A 22840-nucleotide genomic window follows, 5' to 3' on the forward strand; every position below is an offset into this window, starting at 1 on the left:
GCATTTTTATAACCTGTAAAATCAGTTACTTAATATAGTTACGCCTTTTCTTACAATTTTGAATTACCTGAACCATTCTGACTCTAAACTACCCTTCACACCTTGTAACAGTAGGTTAATGTCAGGCAGGCGCTGACTGAAGCCTTTCTTCTTATCCCAGCACCTCTGGCCTCATCTAAGACTGTGTTTCCATGACTTGCGCATGTTGCAACTTACAAGTGACAGGTGCAAGATTGTCCAGCTTCCAACCTCAGTCCTCGGTGGCTGAGCTCTCAGTTCTAAATGAACTCTGTTGGAACAGAGTTAGTAATGACGAACCAACATCCTCTACCAGCAGATTTCACTATTAGAATAAGTAAAAAAACCCAAATACATATATATACACACATACATAAATATGCATATACATGTATCAATTTTGTGCTGGAGCTCAAAATTCGTGTTTTTTTTTTTTTAAGAAATATTCATTAGTAATAGCATGTAGTAACTAAAGTCGTAATAGAAACACAGACACATAGAATCATTTGGTTTTGGTTAAGTACACCCTCTACTTGATCAGGTTACTCCAAGCCCTGTCCAACCTGGCCTTGAGCACTGCCAGGGATGGGGCAGCCACAGCTTCCCTGGGCAACCCTCAACAGCCTCACAGGGAAGAACTTCTTCCTTGTACCTAACCTAAATCTCACGTGTTTTAAGTTTAAACCCATTACCCCTTGTCCTGTCACTACAGTCCCTGTTGAAGAGTCCCTCTCCAGCATCCTTGTAGGCCCCCTTCAGACACTAGAAGGCTGCTATGAGGTCTCCAATACGCTCACAAAATCACCTTTAAACGGGCAGTAGCGAGGCAGCAATGAAGGAATGCACAGGCTTGACAAACGCTAACTTGTAAGCACCCGGCCCCATGCCGTGGTGCTTCCTTTCACACGCAGGTAAGGCGAGTGCATCAAGTACGCGACACGGTCAGTAAAGCCTCCGCCCGCCCGGACCTCCGGCAGGCACGAAGTGCTGCCCCGGGGCCTAGCGAGCCTGGCCGGGGCGGGCGGCGAGGGCCGCAGGGGGCCGCGGGGCGGGCGCGCCGCCGCCGCCGCCGCTCCCGGTGCCTCCGCTCGGGCGGCTCCTGGCGGCGGCGGATGCGCTCCGAGCCCCTCCCGGCCGGCGGGGACGGTGGCGGCGGCGGGGCCCGATGGCGAGACCTGGCGCTGCGTGCCCGCCGCCCGCTCGCCGGGTGATGGTGGCGGCCCGGGCGCTGCTGTTCTGGGCACTGGTGTACAGCTACTGCGGGGTGTGTGCCTGCATCGCCGGGCTGCGGCTGCTCTGGAGCATCGGCCGGCGGCCCGGAGACACCTTCCGCTGGGTGGTGCGGGAGAACCCCCCCGCCTGCCTCAACGACCCCTCCCTGGGCACCCACTGCTACGTCCGGATCAAGGTGAGGGCGAGGGCCCCGGTACCCCGGGAGGAAACAGCGGCAGCAGCGGCGGGGGAGCGCAGCCCTCGGCGGTGTCTTGGCCCCCCCCCCCGCACCCTCCGGTGCTCCGCTCGCTCCGGTATTTAGGGTTTGCCCGGCCGCGCCCGGGAGCGCCTGTCGCGCACCAGGCTCGCAGGGAAAACGTAGAGTGAAAGGGTAAGCCCTGTCCCTAAGGTTGGACAGACAAAGCCACCGCTCAGCTTTTATACTTGTCTCTGATCCCCACCTGAGAGCTGCTCCTCCGCGAAATGCTCTAGCGAAGCTGTATTATTAGCTCGGTTTGCTTTGTAGCTATATGTGAGCAGAAAACGCATGGCAAATATTGTCAAGTGTTATTTTCAATAAAATAAGCACAGAGACCTCAGCTCTCAGGGATCTGTGCAGATGGGTTTCTTCCAGCACTAATATAAATTACTCAGTCTCTCAGTTTCGCATGATTCTCGTTTGCTTTTCCTGACATCATGAGGAGGCATGTGCGTGCCGTGTTCCTCATATGCCATGTTCCTTTCCCCTATAGCACCGAGCAGTGAATGAACAGGCTGCTGGAGAAGCAAGGGGAATGGCAATAATAAAAGAGCATTTGGGGGCAAATCAAACTGCTGTCAATATGACAGTCTATCACTCAGTACAGGAGATACAAAACTCTTTCTGATGGATAACAGCAGGCTAATGTGTTGCTTTCCAAGCGCATGCAGCCCACAGATGTGTACAGATTTCACCAAAACAAAGAGTCTGTTTCAGAAAAAGACGGCAACATCCTATGTCTATTGGGGGGCAGAAGAATGGGGAGAGAAAGCAACAGAAAAGGTAGAGGATGGGCTTAGTTCAGAGCATATGACATTTAAACGGCTGCTGGTGGTGACTGAATTTGTACGAGGGAAAGGGATGTCCTTAAAAGCAAAAAAGTAGATTAAAATAAAAACACTGAGGGTGAATCCCTAGAGGACAGAGACTGAAAGAAGCGGGATGGAGAAAGGCTTAACCATTGCTCACTGAACCGAGGAGAGGAACTGTGGAAGGAAACTGAGAAACTTGTACTTTTTTAAATATAAAAGGATCCAAGGTACAGTGATGTGGAGAATGGTGAAGATGATCTGATGGCTCTAAAATTTGCCAGGAATTTACTTCTACCTCTAGGGACTTCAACTTCATTAGCATCCCAGAGGAGAAATACCTGTGTAATTTTGGGCAGAACTGACCGAAAGTACCTATTAGTGAGTACAATGAGTATAAAAAAAAATCCAGATGTTCCCTGTTTGTAGACCTTTTTCAGGAATCAAGCTGTAATTTAATGTTTTTGTAACTGGTTAGTGACTGACAAGTGCTGAGGTAGCTCAGAGAATATGAAGCATCTATGGCAAGAAAAAGTTTTCATATGCTTTTGTGATCCCTGGCCTAATCGAAGCTCTTGGCGTACAGCAAAGACAGGGGTTTTCTTCCCTTTTCAAAATAGCAGGGACAGTGCAAGCTCTGACATTTGCTCTGGAGCTGTGTAACCATTCTTCCTGCTGTTTCCTTCACATGACTTCTGAACAGCACGTTGTGTTTTGTGAGCTACCTCTTTCCCAACTTCTGTGTCCACTTCCGTGCCAGAATTCAGTAAACCCTCTGGGTCCTCATTTCAGCTTATTTAAATTCTACTGGCTTTGACCTTGAGTTAGTGGAAGCTTGTGGATATCCATGCATTTCAAAGGCATTTAAGAGTTCAGCCTCAGCCCTGCTAACAATAGGGAACTTGCCTGCTGGTAATTCTAACAAGACCCATTTTCTTAAAAGATGTATCAGAAATATTGACGACAGGGCAGAAAGAACATCACAACATTAAGGCTTTCTGTTCTGAAGCGAGTCTGAAACCTTGAACGCTAAAACCAAGCAAAACCTCCATGCTTTCTCATTACTTAATTTGAATAGCTTCTGGCCCTTAAGAATCCAGGCAGCCCTTTATTGTGCCAGAATGCAATAAGATGGTTTTAAATAGTTGCATAATCTTATGAACTAACCGAAAGATTGGAAGTGCATTTAAAGTATACTGTATCTTCAGCTTCAAAAACTGGTATTTTGAGCAGTGTATTGTTTCTTAGAATACTGTCTGCAAACATATTCTTTCTCAAATCCCAGTATAGCAGTTCTATGCTGCAATAAAAATACACTTCTTTTCTTCTCATTTTAGGATTCAGGGTTAAGATTCCACTATGTGGCTGCTGGAGAAAGGGGTAAACCACTCATGTTGCTGCTTCATGGCTTTCCAGAATTCTGGTAAAACTCCCTACGCGCTTTCCTTGTACAAAAGAGGCTGTTTAAGACATCCCAGAGTGATCATCTCAGCTTAAGTATCCCCAGTGTGATCCGTTTTATGTATCTATGAGTACTAACTAATGGCATTGAGTTTTAGTAGGGAAAAAACATTGAAACATTTTTATCTGAAGCATCCACAAAAAATCCTGATGCAAACCAACCACCTTTCTTTGTATTGTCAATCCATTTTTCCCCCAAGTATGTACACTTTTTGTCAACCTTGAAGTAGGAACTGCTAATTTCTAACTAATTTCCTGTTTGAGTAATATTTTTACTATATGGCTCAACTTATGAATTATAGCAGAGGATATTAAAATAAGGATCCATTGTATTTTAAGTGCAATTCAAATTGCTGCATTTATTAAAAACACTATATACCAATTTTTAACTGGGGGAGGAGAAGAAGAACTGTGAGTTCTATAGGCTATTGTGCAGCCTAATTTCAGGATGCTACTCAGGGAAAAAGGTTCTATTATTAGTACATCACAAGATGAATGATGAATCAAACCCAATCCTAAATATTTGCTTGTAACAATGAAAAGCAGCCATGTGTCTAATGATTTAACCAAATTGCTCAGGCTGTCATTGCCAGGTTTAACTAGTGAGGCTTAAAGGACATGCACCAAAAAACCCAGTAAGGGAAGGAGGTAGAAGTAATGTCAGTAATTCAGCAAGTTAAATGATCCTCTTCCTTTCTAAAAGCAGATATGGAGGTAGGGGCCACTGTTGGAACTTTGATCTTCCCAGCTGGATTCAGGCCATGAATAATAAGTTGACCTGGGTAAAACAGAGGTCAGTCCTCTTCCCTTAGCAATTTCCTATGGATACTAATGGCCTTGAGAATGATGGTACAAAGTCGTATTTAAGATCAATTTTCAAAGAAGTAGATTGTTCTAATTATAAATTGGTATATAAAATAATTAAAACTGTAAACTTTAAAAGACAGATGAGAGGTGTATATTCTATGCAGACATTATGCGTACCTTGTACAACTCATATTCTAACACAGACAGCTGAGGCTGCAGCTGATTTCCCCCACAGCAGGAATAGTAACAGAAAATGTAGCATTTCACACACATATTCTGCTGAGATCCAGTATATTATTCTACAAAAAGCAGAAGGCCATTGTTACAGTTGAGAGTTGTGAGTCATGCTCTAAGTGACAGCTAATATATTGTATTATCTGGCCATTCAAAAGGAATGAGTAAGAAAGTGCTATACAGGTCACTGGGACCATCAAGAGCATAATTTTTAGAGATGTTTACAAAAAGAAGACTACATGGCCATAGTCTATAAAATAGTCAAGCTACCAATACTGGTGTTGCTTTGGCAATTCAACCAGTGAGGAATTTTTTATGCAAAAATACAGAGATTGTTGTGAGAGCACAATATAAAATAGTAAGAGATATTTAAAACAGCATCAAACTTTTATCATTTGGCCAGGGAAAAGAAAACAAAACAAAAACCCAAACCCCAAACCAGATATGATTCACAGTTAGAAATGCTATAAATAGGACAAAAATAACCAGCCAATACTGATCTTAGTATGTGCCTGGGAATGGCTAAAGGTGGAAGATCACTTAAGAGTATCATGCACCAGGGTCATTTAGTGCTTAAATGCATAAGAACTTGAAAATCAGCACCAATGTTGTGGAAAGGCAATAATAAAATATTTGGAATTGGGAATCGTGCTGGGACAGCTGGGTGCCTGTAAGAATTGTGTGTGACCGGCTACATGTTTTACAAGCTGGCTTTCGGAAATAATGTGATCACAAAGTCACAAAATAGTTTCCATGATTCAACCACAGGAACATGAAAGCATTCACCAACATTTCCAAATTCTGCTTGCAAAGCAGTTATCCAGTTTATCCACATTTCAGGTGTGGGAAAAGGATTTCTTTGAATAGAAAACTTCCCCATTTGGCAGGTCAGACATTCAGTGATTGATGGACTGTTGTGAAAACATGAGAATAGCAAATAGACATTTTCTGAAAACAAAAATAGTTTATTTATGGGCCTCTCTGTTGCTTCTTACTGAATTATATAGGATAGCTACAACAGTTACCATGGCAAATTCAGCTCCCAAACCATTGCATAATGCCTTTACAAATTTTATTTCTGGAGATCTCAGCTACATCTTGTATCTGCATTATATGGCACTGAAATGAAAACGTTCTGACTGTTCTGTTTACATGAATACAAATTTCCGTAACTAATGAGTGTTACTGTAGTATTACTTATGTTCAGGTTTCCTAATAGGCTGTAGGCAAAACTGAAGTAGTAGATCCAGTGGTGCGATATAGACAGTTTGAATTAAGGTACAATTCTGTGCACCACTCTTACGGTTGCTTATGATTCAAATCTTAACGTATCTATTATTTGAGACTGTTGAAACAAGGGCAGAAGCAAAAGCTAGATCCCAGCAAAGAGAGATGCAGCCATTATAAATATGGCTAGAATGATTTTGGTTTTTGTGTACCTTTCTATTACAGTGTAAGATAAGACTGTGTCTGTCTTGGTACTGGCTATCCTGAAATTTATTCTGGTTTCCATAACAGCTGAAGGGCTGTTCCTGCAGGATGAGACCCACCATTTTCTTGCTATTTTTGCTTCATAACACATATCTAGTCACTATATAAATGAGGAATAACACAGGCGTTTGCCCGAGTTCTTAATTTTATGTTTTTCAATGTGCGTAATGTTATCACTCTTTTCCATAGAGACACAAGCAATGAAATACTTTGTGTAGTACCAACACATTGAGATATTATTCTGAAACAATTCTGGTAGAATAGAGACACAGTTGAAAGTGTACTTACATAATATAAATCATACAAACTTCACTTAGTTAATTTGTTATTCATTGTCCTTCTTTCTTTGGTTTATTTGGTGTATTAATTATCTGACATTCCTTTTCTGAAATAAATCCCAACCAAACCACAAAACAAACATGCCTTGAAGCATGTTTCCCTACTCCATCAAAATGTGTGTGGAGAAGCCAGAGAGAAGAGAAAGCTTTTCAGATCTTATTTTTTTAGATGATGCTACAGCTCTGAAGATAAAACAGACTACTCCTCTGTATGCTCTGGTTTATACCTGCTTCCTTTGCATCAAAGGGACCATGCCAGAATACAGAAACTGTTAAAACACCCAGGCTCTGGCTATGCCTCCTTTCTGGCAGTCACACTTCCTTAACTGGGGAATTTAAGAAGGGATCACGAAATTATGAGAGCCACAAAGGACCATCAACATACCACAGAAAAGAAAAAGAATGTCACTGCAAACAAAGCCATGCTAATTTACCCTCAGCTATTTGAAAGCAAAATCCTTGAGTGCATTTTGGTATCATACTGCTTGACCTTGTAACTCCAACTTTTTTTTTCCCCTTTGTTAGGTATTCTTGGCGCCATCAATTGCGGGAATTTAAAAGTGAATATCGAGTGGTGGCCCTGGATTTGAGAGGTTATGGAGAAACAGATGCTCCTTCCCACAAAGAAAATTACAAGTTAGACTGCCTGATAACAGATATAAAGGATATTCTGGAATCTCTAGGTGCGTTAGTAGAAGACAAACTGCTCAGCTCATAGATCACTTCATTTTCTGTGGAAAATACCTCAAAGATCCCCACACTATGTTTACATTTTCCAAACTTGGCTGGTTGTGTTAATCTCCATGGTAATGCCATGGTTATGCTTGAGAAGAGCTCTCATCCTAAGTCAATTTCATAGGGATTTAAAATTTTTTTGAAGAAGAATTTTTGAGGTTTGTTATGCTTATTTGTTCTAAACCCAAGCTAAATTCTTCTGGAGGACTCGATTATATCAAAAGTGCTTCAAAATATTTCTATTCAAGAGGGGTTCTAAGGTGCTTTGACAACTGTGGCAAACTGTATGAACAGTTTGACTTTTATGCATTTCATTTGTAGTCTATGTGCTCAGCATTACAATACTCAGGGAGGAGGGTGGTGGTATCTGTTATTGGTATGTATTATATTCCAGCAGTAGTTAAAGGAGGAACGGTTAGGCTTTCTGAAAGTCACTCATGATTTCCCCACCCCACCCCCATTTTACTGCTGTTAAATTACCATTTTTATTCATGGAGAAATAAGCATGCGAATGCCAAGAACGTTAAAAATTGCCATCAAACTAGCATATGGAGAAAAGCTACAGGCCTGCTAAGTATAGAAATGTGTGTATTTATGAGTGTGTATATATATAAACAATGTTTGTATGCATGGTTATTAAGTATAATGCCCACTTTTTGCGTAATGATGATGTTCAGTGCTTAGATAACCTCCCATACTCAGAGAAATTCATAAGGATTATTTTTGTCCAGGACAGGCTTAGGAGATTGCTCAGTCCTTCTGTCTGCAGTTTCAAACTCCAAACTCCCTAGACATGACAAATGTACATGCATCATAATGACTGCAAGTTGAATTGTATGGCTGATCCTGCATTGGCTGAGAACAGGGTGGCCATTTGGATACTGACTGACTTTAGTCTGGCACTGAGGTAGCATAGTTAAAGTGTAATTGTTAGTCCAATTAAATAGTTATAATTATTTGCGAATTTTTTAATAGTGCACTATTTTTTCTAGCCATTAATTATGGAGACAGTGCAGTATTAAATAGTTATTAATTACATTAATAAATGTGCTGAACCACCTATTTTGCCCAGTAATTATTTTAATGTATGGATGAAAATTCCACTGACAAACCTACACCTCTGTGTTTATGTGGTAGGATACAACAAATGTGTGTTGGTTGGCCATGACTGGGGAGGAATGATCGCTTGGTTAGTGGCTATATGTTACCCTGAAATGGTGACTAAGCTGATTGTGGTTAATTTCCCTCATCCTTCTGTGTTTACAGGTGAGTTTTGTGGTAGTTTTTGCTAATCCAGAGTATCTCCATTTTCATTATGATTGTGTTTGCTTTGAGGCTGCTAAAGAAGAACCAACTACTTGCCCTTTAGATGTTCACTAGATGCTTTGCCAGTACACAGTGTCCTTCACAATCTGGACTGTTATGAAGCAGTCAGGTATCAAGTATTTGAGTTTTGGAAATAGGAGTGCTTGTAAACAAACTTACTGATACTTATCTTAATCCTTGAAGGTAGAGAAACACAATTTTTGCACATATGAATCTGGTTTATATACTCTGACAGGATAAAATTCCCTGAAGAAGGGTGTATACTGCATTACACCTAGGTAAAAGCCTCAATGCCTTATTAAATCTGCATAAAACAGCCTTTGTATAAATATGAATCAGACATTAGAATTTAATCCCAATTTAGGTGAAAAGTGACAATTTGTTGTCATAATTATTATTATGATCTGGGACAAAATTCATTGGAACAAGAGAGCCTCTTCAGGTTCTTACTAGAGGCTCAGGAATAGACTAGCAGTGAGCTGAAACAAGGATTTAGGTTCACTGGCTTGTGTGGTAGGCTTTGAGCTTGTATACTACACAGGTTTACATTTATTATGGAAAAACATTTCATTAGATTCATATTCAGTGATTAAAATGAAAGCAGTATCTCACTAATTTTAATGTCTTCGGTTGCTGACCTTAGCCTGTTTAAATAAAAACCATTTCCCCAGAAATAGTTAAGACTATACAGCGCAGAGTTAATTTGCATTAACTTTCATTACAGCTGAATGAAAATCAGACCTCACACCACTGTGGAATAGGAACCATTCACACATATTGTTCTCACACTGTTCTTGGGCACCATCCTAAGATAGTAAAGAACATTTTGCAGGTAGTAAAGTCTCACTTACCCAAGGAAAGATCTGTTCACCACCACTGGAGCAAGTAGGAGCTTTTTGCAGTATTTTCACTGAGAACATGAGCCAGGCTGTATAGAAGACAAATATATTTTATTAGAGTATTTCTTAGCATTTGTTTGCATATTTGTTAAAGTACAAAATCTGTTCTATAGCTTGATAAAGTCACCCTGGCTCAAATTTCTTCTACCATGGATTCAATGAAAATATCCAGTTTATAAACTGTGCAGAGAAGTAAAGCGAGCAGTGTTGATGATGGTCCACCAAGGAAAAATGTAACAGGTGATGCAATTTAAGAATATATAAGATATGAAAGCTTAGAAGATAGCTGACACTTCAGTTTACTGTTTTAAAACCCATTCTTATGCACTGTCAGAATGAATATTTCAGAGAGATCTCCCATGTTAGGAGTGCAATTTTGCCTTCTTGAATTTGCATCTGTAAAGGAATTTACAGATGTAAATTCTAGTTCTACATGTAAATACCAGTTCTACATTTCCTAGTAGCTGCATGCATTCTGTGCTTGCTTTGAGGAAGTTGGGTATCTGAATGTCAGTGCTGGCTCCTGCAACTCATCGGAGGCACAGTTACAATTGAGAAAATGAGACAAAAACACTTACTGCAAATTTAGCGAAACATTTTCTTTTGTTATATATGCTCCAGTGTCTTTAATAGGTTACACTATGTAACCTTGGCTACGGTTCTTGAAATTGCCAAGAAGACAACTGCTAGAACAATTCTGTACTCTTGTGAACAGAACTGATGCTGTCTTTAGGATGTAAGTGGACTATCATCTACAGATTTCTGTGCACCACAGTTCTGATGAGAGAAAAAAGCCTGTATTTATGCCTCTTATTCCACAGCTGAAAAAAAAATGCTTTGGACTTGCTACACAAATAGATCTCTAAGCGAAAACCCCTCATGCAGTTAAACTCTCCAATGTCACTTCCCTCACCCAACAGTTGGCAGGCTTCTGGTTTGCTGACTGTATTAACACATCTAAAAGGATGTTCTAATGGCCACATCATATACTTACTCCTGAAATAATAATCATCTTTTGTCACATAGCATGCTCTAACGCAGTATTTTTAAAACATTCATTTAAGTTTAAAAATAGTAATATTAGCAGTAATTTTGAGTCATCAGTTTTCATTTTTAATTCATGGGCATTTTTGTTTCAGAATACATTCTACGACATCCATCACAATTGATTAAATCTGGTTACTACTTCTTTTTCCAAATGCCATGGTTTCCTGAATTCATGTTTACACTAAATGATTTCAAGGTGAGCAAAATGAGTGCTCTTGTTTGTATATTTAACTGTGAGTGATGGAAGAGTTGCCACCCACATTGATCTCTTCTGATTTAGTTAGAATTACTCTAAAAAATGGAGCTTTCTGGTTTTTCTTTTTAAGCACTATTTATATGAGTAGGATATAAGTACATAAAGCCTTCGAGATTAACTTCTGCTTTTGCATTTCTGGGATACAGAAGATTCTGTTTGACTTGTGCCCATGCCAGAGGGACATATTTGATGCCTGGGGAACTGGAGCTGACTTATTGAGGCCCCTGTGTGTGGTGGGAGTTCCTCTTATCCCTCAGAGCCTGGACAGGGCAAGCAGCCTGGGAGTCTGGGCATCACATTCAGCCAGGTGATGAATTCTGCCTGAGCAACTAACAAGGCCAACACTTTACATAACCTTAAAAAATAAGTAGAAACACATAGAAGGGGGAAAACCAGCTGCAGACATGTATCCTCTGCACACAGCCCACTGCAGAGCTCCCAGTGCTGCATATGCACTGAGCACAGTGAGCTGGGAAGGTCCTCAATCATTTTCCCTCTTGCCCTGTCAGCTGCTGAGGTCCGTCCCAAAGAAAAGTGTGTGCCTGCACTTGCCTTTGCCTGCCACACATGGCAGCTCAGGGTGCAACACTGAGAAACTTGGGAATACTAGTATTTGCCTGCACTTGATTATTCTGAACCAAATTATACCAGAAATAAGCTTAATATATGCCTTACACATAGGTCTCTAAAGTTTTTAAACCATTCATTATACTCTAAAAAAATGTATAAATAAGATTTTTGAAAGATGTGTCCTGTTGAAGGAGAGAAATCGTGTTTTCTGCCTATCTTATGTAGTGGCTTTTTATGCTTCCTTTGTAGGTTCTGAAAAGTTTATTTACCAGCCAGGCCACTGGAATTGGAAGGAAAGGATGCAGATTAACAGCAGAGGATATTGAAGCTTATCTCTATGTCTTTTCACAACCTGGAGCATTAACTGGACCCATTAACCATTACAGAAATATTTTCAGGTCAGTATAACATTCTGAAGAGAAGGTAACATATTTTAGAGACTCCTCGAGGCCAACAGTGTTACTGCATCTTCTGCCGCTAAAGTAGAAAAAACGCCCTCTGTCTCTGAAGTTTCAAGAGGTAACAAGTGCACCCAGCGTCAAGCCGTGTGATGCAAAGTGAATTGTATCAGTTATCCACACAAACCGGTGGAACAAGTGGAGTGTAGATAAGGACAATCTTTGTTGCAAAATCTAATAAAGCAAAGAGCCTGCCTCACACACAGAGCCCATGGCAACCACAAAAATCCACCTCTAAATAATACTTACAGAATTAGCATCGATTACTTGTTTGCATTACAGTTCATATTGTCTAATAGTAACATCTATGAAAAGCTTATTATTAGATACTACTACTAGGTAATATGGCATCCAAGTACATTACCCCCACCTGTATATTTACAAAACCATGTCTAACTTTAGTTTGATTGTGTCTGGGCTGGTTTTGTGTTTTGGCTTGTTTTTTTTAAGGTGGGATAGGTTTTTTTAACTAAGTGTAAAACTAACCCTAACTTGTGGGGTCTGCATTGGTCTCATCAGACTCACTGGCAACAGTAAGCAAGTAGCAGGGAGCATTCACAGACTAAAACTGAGAGAGTATCACAATAGGAAATATTTTTGCAAGCTTCATCTCTAATACTTTATTTTCTCAAGCAGTTTTCTGGTGGTTTGAACTTTCCTGGAAGGAGCTGGCTTGGCCTTAGAGACTGATGCCCCCTTTTTACCTACCAAAAATGTAACAGGGCCAGAAAGTCTTTAACTCTGCATATCACATACCGATATACATATGTACGACTTACAGCCCTAACTTGAAGGACTGTACCAAGAAGAATGGGATTGAACTCTTTTTTCCTTTGCTGCCTCCAGTCTTTAACAGTGCTAAATCTTCTGCATGCTTCTCTAACACAAGACCAGCTTCCCAATATGCTTTAAAAATGACAATTCTCTTCCTTCTCTAAATTCTGACAGTAGATGTTTGAAGTAAATTAACTTTTCATTTTTCCTGGTCCAAATTTAGTGACACCTTTACTGCCCTTTCTGTGCCTTCTGTGCTGTCACTGTCAGGAGAGTAGTTAGCTCTGTGAGGAAATACTGTGAGGAAAATGGGGATCTAAGCTTGGTCCTGTCTTGTACAGCCGAAGAGATAAAACTGGAATGAGAAAGTAGAGAGATGGTGTATTTTCTTCTAAACAAGGCAAGATCAAGCACAGACGCCAATGGGGAATACATGAGATGGCTCGTGCTGGTAACAGTGCTTAATTAGCACTGTTCAGAGACTGGTTGATGACATCAGTTGGGATGTCCAAAAGCAAAAGGCAGCTCGTGGCCCTGCAACAGCACTGCATTAGCTCCCAGGGTAGGGCTAAGGAGAAGCGGGAGGGGCATGAGCGCTCTGAGCCTGGTTCCTTACATTTGCCACAGCACCTCACATCAGTGAGCGCACACACGAACCAGATGCTTCCCTGACAGTAACAGTGAAATTATCTGTGGCAGCTGATAGCTTAATTGCTGTGGGATTCAGATGAGATGAATGTAAGAGCTGGGTATGCTTAAACTATTGTTTCAGGCCTCTTCACACTCTAAAAAAAGCCTAGTATAAGTTTTTAGTCAGAAAGTATCTATCTTCACAGCTATTAATTCCACTGTGTGTGTGTGTTTGTGCCTTGTCTGGCTTATAGCTCTAATGAAAGTTACCTGTACTGAATTCAGAGATACTATGTTAGGTACTGTCAGCCACAATGCAGGAGGCTTTGGACTGGAAGGAAAAGATTAGTCTTCAGCTCATTCACTTCTTGCCACTGGTTCTGAATGGTGCACCTTAAGGGATGTAAATCCTTATATATGAAAATTGGATTGGCATTTGCACTTCCTCCCCTTTAAGCCATTAAGCAGCACTTCTGACTGATATTCACCGTAACTTACCAGTGGCTGGCAATAGTGGCCTATGTGTCAGAAGTTTCCAACTCATTACTATCCACCTGGAGTTTCATTCTTCAGAACTTAATTTTTCTGTACAGTTATTTCCAAAGAAATGACTGAAATCCCCAACTTCCATTCATCACCAAGACAACCTTGTTTAAACAGCACAGAAGTCATTCCCTTCACTCCATTTTACATACAAACACTTCTGGAATAAAAATCCTAGGTTTTGTTATCATGCAGTGCTTGCACAAAGCCCAGTAGAGTTTTCCTAAGTGAGGCTACATATTTTGCAAGGCACTTGGACACAAAAGAAAAACTGCAAACCCTGCAACAGTGAAAAAATATACATAGAAATAGTGAAGAGATCAAGGATACTGGATTTAAAAGGCAAAGAGATTAAATGCACTGAAACAGAGCATCAGATTACCAATCTTTAAAACTGATGTGATAAATAAGGTATGGGTCAGTGGTTGAGGTCAGGTTGCTTGCAAAATGAGATTTTAAATCCACTGCTACAAAAGCAATTATAAGAATTTTCCCAATTAATCAAAAAGAAATTAAATTGCTATTTAAAATGACCTTCTATTAGTATGTCTTAATATTATCTATAAGTAGACATAAAGAATGTCTGCAAAGTCTCCATTTCTTTGTCTTACTTTAAAAGTAATGCATGACGTGTTCTTTGTCTTTCCCTTTTTACACAAAGAGAGCATAGTCTCTTAATTAACTCCTAAGTTTCAACCTAGCACTTACATATGTCATAAAAGTTTGTTCAAAAAATTGCTTTTCTACATTACTGGTTTAATTAATCATGTTTGAGCATTAATGTAATAAAGACTTGCATCCAACCAGATGGAATCTGTTTTGAATTGTCACAGCTAGTCTGTTACAATATGTGTGTAAGATTAAGCAATTCAAGCATAAATCAGATAAAATTTTCAGCTTCTCCAAAATAGATGTGCTGGAATAAATACGTGGGTTACTATGGCTTATGTTGAAGCAGTCTTTCATTTCAAACTACTTGTATATTTTCTAATGTCTACATTTAACGTGATGAAATATTTCTAAAATATTCCATTTAAAATCCTTGTATTAAGAATAAATAATTATTTTTTACTGAAAGTTTAAGCAGCTCGTTGTGGTGGTATAATTTTCATTAACATTCTACTTACTTCAAAGTATTTTCTCAGGGCTATTCTTCAAAGTATTCTTCAAATGTCCTATAATGTATTTATCTTTAAAGGCTTTCTAGTCTGCCAAATCTCTGGGTTGTGATGTTGCAGTTTTAAAGAGATTATGACTCCATGAAAAGCAAATTATTAAGGAGCAGTTTTCTTTCACTGTATACAGATGTAGGTATGTAAGTCCAAGGCCTTCAAAAACATGCTGTAGCTCTTTCTAAAGGGAACTCTGATGTACTTTGAATGTAGCGTCAATTTCATAGATGAGTGAATATAACTGAATTCTGTTCAGCATTTCAGACACCACTGGTCTATAGAATGTATTTTTCCACAAGTATTTTTAGCTGTACTACATGATACGTACTTTTGATGAGGTCTGAAACACTCTAGCTGGTATCTTCCATAGTGGCCAGAAATGGCAGCCTGCCTTTTCCTGGACATACATTTTGTGGTAAGGCAGTTTGGCCACTCGGGTAGATAGATGCTTTGAACACTGTAGTCTAAATGTGATTCAAAGCATCATATTTCACTAAAATCTACCTGCAGTAAATAATACAGGTTCAGAAATTTGCCACAGCATTCATCAACCAAGGGAAAGGCACTGACCTACAAAAATTCTGGCCATGTTGTTCTGTGTTCCCTTCTAGAGATCATGGGGCTCCTGAGCTGAAGCATCAATCGTGTTCCAAAAATAAGACCTCTGTTGCAATCAATTGCTGATTAAAGACGTTACAATAAAAGTATCTTCTAACGCATTCACCATCCTTAAAAACAATTCAAAGACTTTGAATCACGGGAGTGTTTTCTTGCTGTTGTAGAAGGTATCTTGGCACCTAGAAAGCCTGCAATGAGATTCACTGTTGATTTCAAAAGCTAAGCTGGCTGAAACCTGGTTTAGTGATTTTTTGTTAAAATGAGACCTAACTGAGTGTGTTTTATTTTTAAAGCTGCCTACCTCTGCAGCACCATGAAGTCATCATGCCAACCCTGCTGTTATGGGGAGAAAGAGATGCGTTTATGGAAGTTGAGATGGCAGAAATTGCACGGATTTATGTTAAAAATCATTTCAGATTAACTATTTTGTCCGAAGCCAGTCATTGGCTCCAGCAGGATCAACCTGACATCGTGAACAAGTTAATATGGACATTTCTAAAGGAAGAGACAATAAGAAAAAGGGAGTGACCGTTTGTACATGTCTTAAGGGGTCTACATAAAAACTTTGCAGAGTCAAAAAGTAATTGTTATCAGGGCCATATTTCCAGCCTGCCTTCTATTTTGAGCTCTGTTAGAGAAAAGTGTTTTCAATGTACTGTACATTTGGACACTGATGTTACTGCTAAAAGAAGAAATAAGAATATGTGATGCCAACATTGGTTTTACCTGTGTACTTGTATTTTGCACATAAAAACACCTGCCTTAAAATATATATGTATTTGTACAGAAAGAAAATCATAGAAAGTTGCTTGGTTTTGTTTTCTCCCTTGCTTTACAGTTTTAATGTGTGGTGCCTTTTACAAATTTATAATGAAACAATAGAGTGGTGCCATACTGAAGGAAGTAATGAGTTTTCATTCTAGATTAGCCTGAATTTTTTTAATGTATTTTACCATTAAACAGTAACTAACTCTTTTTATTGATCTCTATTTTAGTGCACTGAATGATTGAAAACTTTCTGGGCACCTTTCTAGTCTTCAAATGGGTAATGATACGTATCTTGTTGTACTGTTGAATGCAGTTGCTTTGTGCAATGTGTATTTCTTTCTTGACTAAAAGTGGGAAACCTGTACACTTAAGATGTCTGACCGAGAAGAATGGAAAACTAAGATATAATGTGTATGTATTCCACCTCTGTCTAATAAAATGCAACTTAACGCTACTCCCTTTGACTTTCTATAGAGAAATTTCTCACAGCTAAGAACTGGGTTTGTATAGCTCAAGTGTCTGTCCACTGTGCAGCCTTCCTCATGCTGACTGTTGTAGTTTCTTGGAAATAATGCCTCATTGTTGGCATTACCCTTCCTACGTTAGCAACCGCTGTTCTTGGCTCCAAGAACTGCTGACAAGTTCCTGTGTTTATAGGAAGAAGAAACACAGTGAAACAGAGGGTAGAATTAACTTGGATGTGATGTCAGGGAGAACAAAACCGGATGCTAACTACAAAGATGAAAGAAGCACGAAACATGAGTTCCCAGCAGAAGTGAGTCACCTGCTTGCAGGGATTCCAAAGGCTCCCTCTCCACCTGCAGTTCTCTGGGAATGGGTAAGGATGAACAAGGCCCAGTTGGGGAAGGCATCAGAACCAGCTCAGCCTGAACCAACTGTTCACACCAGAGGAGAGCTGACAAGCTACTGGGGAGTCCCAAACATACCACATTGCCACATGTGCCGTCTCTCAAGCCACGGTGTCCCCTGTAAGTACTTGGCGCAGCCCCTGCTGACATGTTCCTTGGTGCAACGCTCAAAAGAAAGGGAACCAAGGTGTGCCATCAGTGATGATGTGCTCATGGCTGGCCAGCTGCTTCCTTTCATGCTGTTCACAACACCTGAGGAAGCATCCCCTCAGCATGGCGGCAGCATGGCGGTAATGGCATGGGTGCACCTTTTCCACCTATGCCTGGTACCTGCCTTTCAAGGCTAATTTTCCCCAAAACACTGTCAGCACTTATCAGCTTGGATGGTTACATGCTTCCTTCACCTCAGGTTGGAGAGGTTCTTCCTTGCCTCAGTCAAATTACTTGATAAGAAAGCTGGCGCTGGGGAGTGCGGCTTCTCCTGAGGAGACCCTGCTCACTGGGACTGCCACCCGCCCGCCCAGCTGCTGAGAGCTGCCCACCAGAGCTCCTGCTTGCTCTGAGAGGTGGACCTGTAACAACAGGCAATAGCCCAAAGGCTCACACTGCTTTTCAAAAAACTGGGGCTGCTGTCCCAGTCAAGGTAGGCACCGTTGGGCCTTTACGAGGGCCGGATCACAGAATCATAGAATCAGTCAGGTTGGAAAAGACCTTTAAGATCATCAAGTCCGACTTTTCTCCCAGCATTGCCAAGGACACCACTGAGGGCCTCATCTACACAGTTTGTGCACACTTCCAGGGACGGTGACTCCAGCGCTGCCCTGGGCAGCCTGTTCCAATGCCTGAGCACCCTCTGGGGAAGGAATTGTTCCTAATATCCAGTCTAAACCTCCCCTGGTGCAGCTTGAGGCCATCTCCTTTTGTCCTACCCCTTGTTATTTGGGAGCAGAGACCAGCCCCCTCCTGGCTCCATCCTCCTGTCAGGCAGTTGTAGAGAGCAATAAGGTCCCCCCTGAGCCTTCTCTTCTCCAGACTGAACCCCCTCCAGGTCCCTCAGCTGTTCCCCATCACATTTGTGCTCCAGGCCCTGCACCAGCTCCGTTGCCATTCTCTGGACCCACTCCAAGCACCTCAATGTCTCTCTTGCAGTGAGGAGCTCAGAACTGAGCACAGGCTTCGAGGCGCAGCCTCACTCACACAGAGGAACATTCATTCACCCCAGGGATTCATGGCAGAGGTGCAGCCAGGGCTGTAAGTATATCCCCCTTCCCACGACTTCATTCCGGTAACCCTCTCAGATGCAGCTTAGGTCCAAAACCACCAACCGACCCCCCCGCTGCTGCTGCTGCCGCTGCTGCTGCGGCCGCCGCCAGCCACCGAGGCCTGCGGAGGGCTGCCCCAGGGCGGCATTGGAAGGCGCCCCCTGCCGGCTCCGCCGCGCGCAGCGCCGCAGGGGAGGGAGCGTGGAGGCCCGGCCGGGCAGAGGAGGGGGGCGTGGCCGGGCGGAACGCCGCTGACCCTCATTGGCGGAGGCCCCGCTCCCCCAGCCGGGCACTCCCGTGCTGTGCTGCGAGGCGGTCTCGTGGCTCCCGGCGCGAAGAACAGTACCGGCTGGCCTCTGGCGTATCACGTGACGAGCCTTTGGGCTCGCCCGTCGATCCCCTGTCCTGGCCATCGCACCGGGCCCGGAGCGGTTACAGGCATATGGCGCGCTGCGGCTGCGGAGCTGCGCCGAAGGGCCCCGCTCCGGCGGCGGTGGAGCGGCAGCGGCTGAAGGAGGCGCTGGCCGAGCAGCTCCGGCACGACCTCGGCAGGTAGGCGCGGGGTGGTGGGGCACGGTGGGGAGGGCCCGGCCGGCGGTAACGGTGCGCTCCCGCAGGCTGCTGGCGGAGGGGGCGTGCTCCGACGTGACCATCTGTGCCGGCCCCGCGGCGCTGAGGGCGCACCGGGCTGTGCTGCTGGCGCGGGCCCCGCGGCTGCTCGCCGCGCTGGACGGCGGGCGGCCGCCCCAAGAGGTGCTGCGCATGGACGGCGTAGAGCCCGCGGACTGCCGGCGCTTCCTGCGGTGAGTGCGCGGCCGCGCTGCGGGCACCAGCCTCGCTCCTCGGCGCTACCTCTCCTCTGTCGTTCCTCCTCTCTTTTCCAGTATTAACACCTGTTCTACAGCCTTCCCAGTATCTTCACAGCCTTCTTGCAGTGTCTGTAGAGTACCGTAACTTCTTTCTTTGCCTTGGTCCCTCTGCTGACAGCACGTGGGTATACTCTCCCTATGTAAAGGCTCTGTAATAGAACAAGAGAAAAAGCAGCAAAAATCCCGAATGTGTCCTTTTGAATTAGCTGTATTTACTAATACCCATGTTAGCAAGATTACCTACCAAAACAACAAAGAAAAACCACTCCACTGTCATATTAAAAAGAAAAAAAAACAAACCAAAGTTACAGATTTGGAAATGTAGGAGGGCTTCATCATGTCAGATGAAGATGTGTCACGAGATGCATCAAGTTATAAACTGTGTGGTCAGTACTTCAGCCCTAGTGATCCATGGGCTAGGCTGAGCATAGCCCAGCTTTCCCAGCAAGGTGGGATCCCAGCATATGGCATGGTGCAGCATGTGGGTCAGTTACTCCCCAGGGACTGACTGGTGCAAGGGCCCACGAGTTCTCCCATTGCTGGTTATTGGCACATACAGGCATTTCACTCATCTTGCTCATGCTTAGGTGAGTACATGAGGGGTGTTGGCTGGTGCCGCCACCAGACCTTGCAATCCTCCTTGCCTGTAAGTGCTTCTAATCCTTCTTTCAAAGAACTGAGCAGCGTTGGCTCTTCTGGAACAAAGCTGTGGTGGTGCCACCTTCCTTCTATAAAACAGCGTTGATGCTGGAGCCAGTCGGCACTTTGGAGCATGCATGGGAGCAAAGCAGTAGGCACTCTGGGACTATAGGTGAATTCAGGATGTATGCACTACAGGCTCTTGAGATTGTTCACAGAAGGAAGGGGAATGCATTGTAGTTTAGTGCTTAAAATAAAACTGAGGCTGACCTCTCCTTACTGGTTTTGCTTATTCTCTCCTTAAATTTGTGAATAAGGCGGCAGATGGCTAAAAAGATGTATTCAGGGTACTAAAGTTATAACAAGTATGAAAGAAAACCTTATGACCTGAGAATAATACATAAAACACAGAATCATCATGGTGGAACAGGCCGATAAACTAGCATTTGCCAGCTGTCAAAGTCTGGCAGGAGCATTAGCAGAACAAGCAGTAAGAAACAAAACAACGTGGCATTTGTCTTCTGTTTTTCTGAACTCCATTATTCCATTTCATTCATTTGCTTCACATTCATGTGAGAGATGGTACAGAAGGTTTCATGCAGAAGCAGCATGTAAATTTTAAAAAATCAAATTAGTTTAATTTGGAAAATTATTATTTGGAATAATTATTTTAATTATTTATATACTGTTATATCAGTCCTTTGCTTTCCTAATGGTAAGCACTTATTATGTCTACAGTTCACTGATACTTGATTTCACTCCTGTGTTTGCTGTAATTATCTCTGGAGTCCCGCATGTTCTCCAAAAAGCACACTACTGAAAAGCACTTTTAAACCCAAACCACCTCATCCAAGCTCATCCAGTTATAAACCTTTTATCTTTTCACTGTGGAAATGAACTTCCCCATATATTCTAAGCTATGTATGAAGTGCATTTTGCAAAATGGTTGGTTTTTCTTCACTTGGGTTTCAGTACTATTTGATACTTCACCTTTTGAATCCTCTAATGTAGCGCAATCTGTGAACATTTGTGTCAGAATGCACTAGAGTTTGACCACGGTGAACCGCTTTGGACCAGGTTTGGAAAGGAAGCAGCTTTGGCTGAAAAGAACCTGATTTCATTGTTCAGATGATTTCTGCTAGTATCAGTGGCTGCTGAATCTCAGTGATTTCTTATAATTAAGATGCAAATTAATTAGATCTTCACAAATTCAAACCAATGCCTTAAATTACTGCTTGAGGTTTACTGGAAGCCAGCCTAGTTCTTGGAGCATCTGAATTGCCACCATGAGTTGTAACCAAGACCTGTAGCTGCAGTTGGGGTCCTGAGAGAAAGTTGTAGTCTTCTATAAAACTTCTCTTTCCTGGTTATAAATACTGTTTCCCTGCAGAAGTGGAATACTAGTACAGTATTGAGGAGTTCATCAAAACTGTAACAAAATCCCGTTCCTTTTTCCTGTCTGTATTCAGCTTTTATCTTCCCAAGTAAAAATTTTCTTTCCTTGGGGATTTGGGGATTTGATTTTCTCACAAGCTATATCTGGCATGCATCTCAGTGAGATGTACTTCCTTTGGGCCTCTGTCTCTCTTCATCATGAGAGATACAGGCTACGTGTCACTTGTGTGCTGAAGGCTGTGCAACATGGGGAATTTGATGGGACTGACTTAGACTTTGGAAATGATAAATCCTGAATTGTGGAAGTTAAAATGCTCTATAAAGGCCTATCTCCAGTGAACAGTGAAAGCTGAGAAAGTTAAGACCAAATTGTGAACCAGAACTTTTATTTCCCATGTTAGGGAATTAAAGAATTTACTCCTCTGAATAGCTGAGCTGTTCTAACTTAATGGCTTTAATTCATACAACCACATTCTCATCTGAGTTTGTTACTACAGCACCAAGTTGTTTGTTGTGGTTATAAGTATGAACTAAACTAGTCATTGAGAATAATTAGACTTCAATAAGCAAGGAAGAGGGCAGGGGAAAAAAGTAAGATGCTACATGAAGCTTGTAGCTTAGATTTTATGTTGGGGAAAGAAAGCCTTCACCATGATGACTTGTTTCGTTTGACAAAAACAGGCTTTAAATACATGCTGAATGATGGCAGCCTTATCTCCTTTCCATATACATAGGAATGAGTTTCCTGTTTTTTCTTAATGCATTATTTTTTCTTCGATACATGTTTATATCCAACCTCAGTTTCTCAGAGGAAGTTGAGAAGTTAACTGTCAAGTCACAGTATATTTGGTATGTGTGCGATATTAGCATCTTGCTTTGGACAGCATAGTATCTCAATGCCATGGATTTATGCCCAATGTGAGAAACGGGCAGTAACCTTTCACTGGGACCATGGCTACTTAAGAGGTAAATTATTATGAGATGCTTGGCTTTCACAAGGAAGCTGAAAATTTAAACGGCACCTGTGTGAAGCAGAGAAGCAGTTGATGTTGCATCTCATGAGAAGAAAGTCTTAGCTGCAAAAATCAAGCAGATGGTTCTTTTAGCAAATCTAAAAGGAAATAGAAGAGTCTTAAGTGATTAAGGTAGCCTGAAGTTGTGCATATGACATGCCTAACTTGCATTAACATCAGGAACTAGATAATCTTTAAGGTCCCTTCCAATCCAAATAGTTCTGTGACTGTGACGTTCTGGTATGTGCTATGCCAAGTTCCTCCTGCAAACAACACATGACATCTGTACAACTTGTAAATAAACGGAAAACATAATTTGTTTTGTCTCTTTTCATTAATTGTATTACACCTACACTGCCAAGAAGTAT

At 42.0% G+C, this 22840-nt stretch overlaps 3 protein-coding genes across 3 annotated transcripts in view; 2 read left to right on the forward strand and 1 right to left on the reverse strand.

Annotated features, from left to right (window-relative positions):
* The first annotated feature begins 1100 nt into the window (after nt 1–1100).
* EPHX4 (epoxide hydrolase 4) lies at nt 1101–16879 on the forward strand. Its single transcript, XM_065675381.1, has 7 exons — nt 1101–1426; nt 3636–3721; nt 7155–7312; nt 8502–8630; nt 10729–10832; nt 11712–11860; nt 15951–16879. The coding sequence occupies exons 1-7, from the start codon at nt 1184–1186 to the stop codon at nt 16183–16185; spliced, it is 1104 nt and encodes a 367-aa protein (XP_065531453.1). The 5' UTR covers nt 1101–1183; the 3' UTR covers nt 16186–16879.
* A 1110-nt stretch (nt 16880–17989) lies between these two features.
* The window catches only part of GLMN (glomulin, FKBP associated protein), a 75986-nt gene continuing 71135 nt past the window's right edge, over nt 17990–22840 (reverse strand). Inside the window, exon 23 of the transcript XR_010611661.1 lies at nt 17990–19574. The gene's annotated coding sequence lies outside the window, so the exon portion shown is untranslated. The remainder of the gene's footprint in view (nt 19575–22840) is intronic.
* BTBD8 (BTB domain containing 8) overlaps nt 18877–22840 on the forward strand; it is a 36413-nt gene continuing 32449 nt past the window's right edge. Inside the window, exons 1-2 of the mRNA XM_065675382.1 lie at nt 18877–19108; nt 19174–19359. Of these exons, the coding sequence (XP_065531454.1) occupies nt 18999–19108; nt 19174–19359 (296 nt within the window). The 5' untranslated portion in view covers nt 18877–18998. The remainder of the gene's footprint in view (nt 19109–19173; nt 19360–22840) is intronic.

Source organism: Lathamus discolor, chromosome 3 (genome assembly GCF_037157495.1).
Source record: "Lathamus discolor isolate bLatDis1 chromosome 3, bLatDis1.hap1, whole genome shotgun sequence".
In the NCBI taxonomy this organism is placed as follows: domain Eukaryota; kingdom Metazoa; phylum Chordata; class Aves; order Psittaciformes; family Psittacidae; genus Lathamus; species Lathamus discolor.

Excerpts from the sequence above, each read along its gene's own strand:
- EPHX4 (XM_065675381.1), top strand. The coding sequence starts at position 1,184 with ATGGCGAGACCTGGCGCTGCGTGCCCGCCGCCCGCTCGCCGGGTGATG. Across the intron at positions 7,313-8,501 it reads GGATATTCTGGAATCTCTAG|GATACAACAAATGTGTGTTG; the intron begins GTGCGTTAGTAG and ends TTTATGTGGTAG. Across the intron at positions 8,631-10,728 it reads TCATCCTTCTGTGTTTACAG|AATACATTCTACGACATCCA; the intron begins GTGAGTTTTGTG and ends TTTTTGTTTCAG.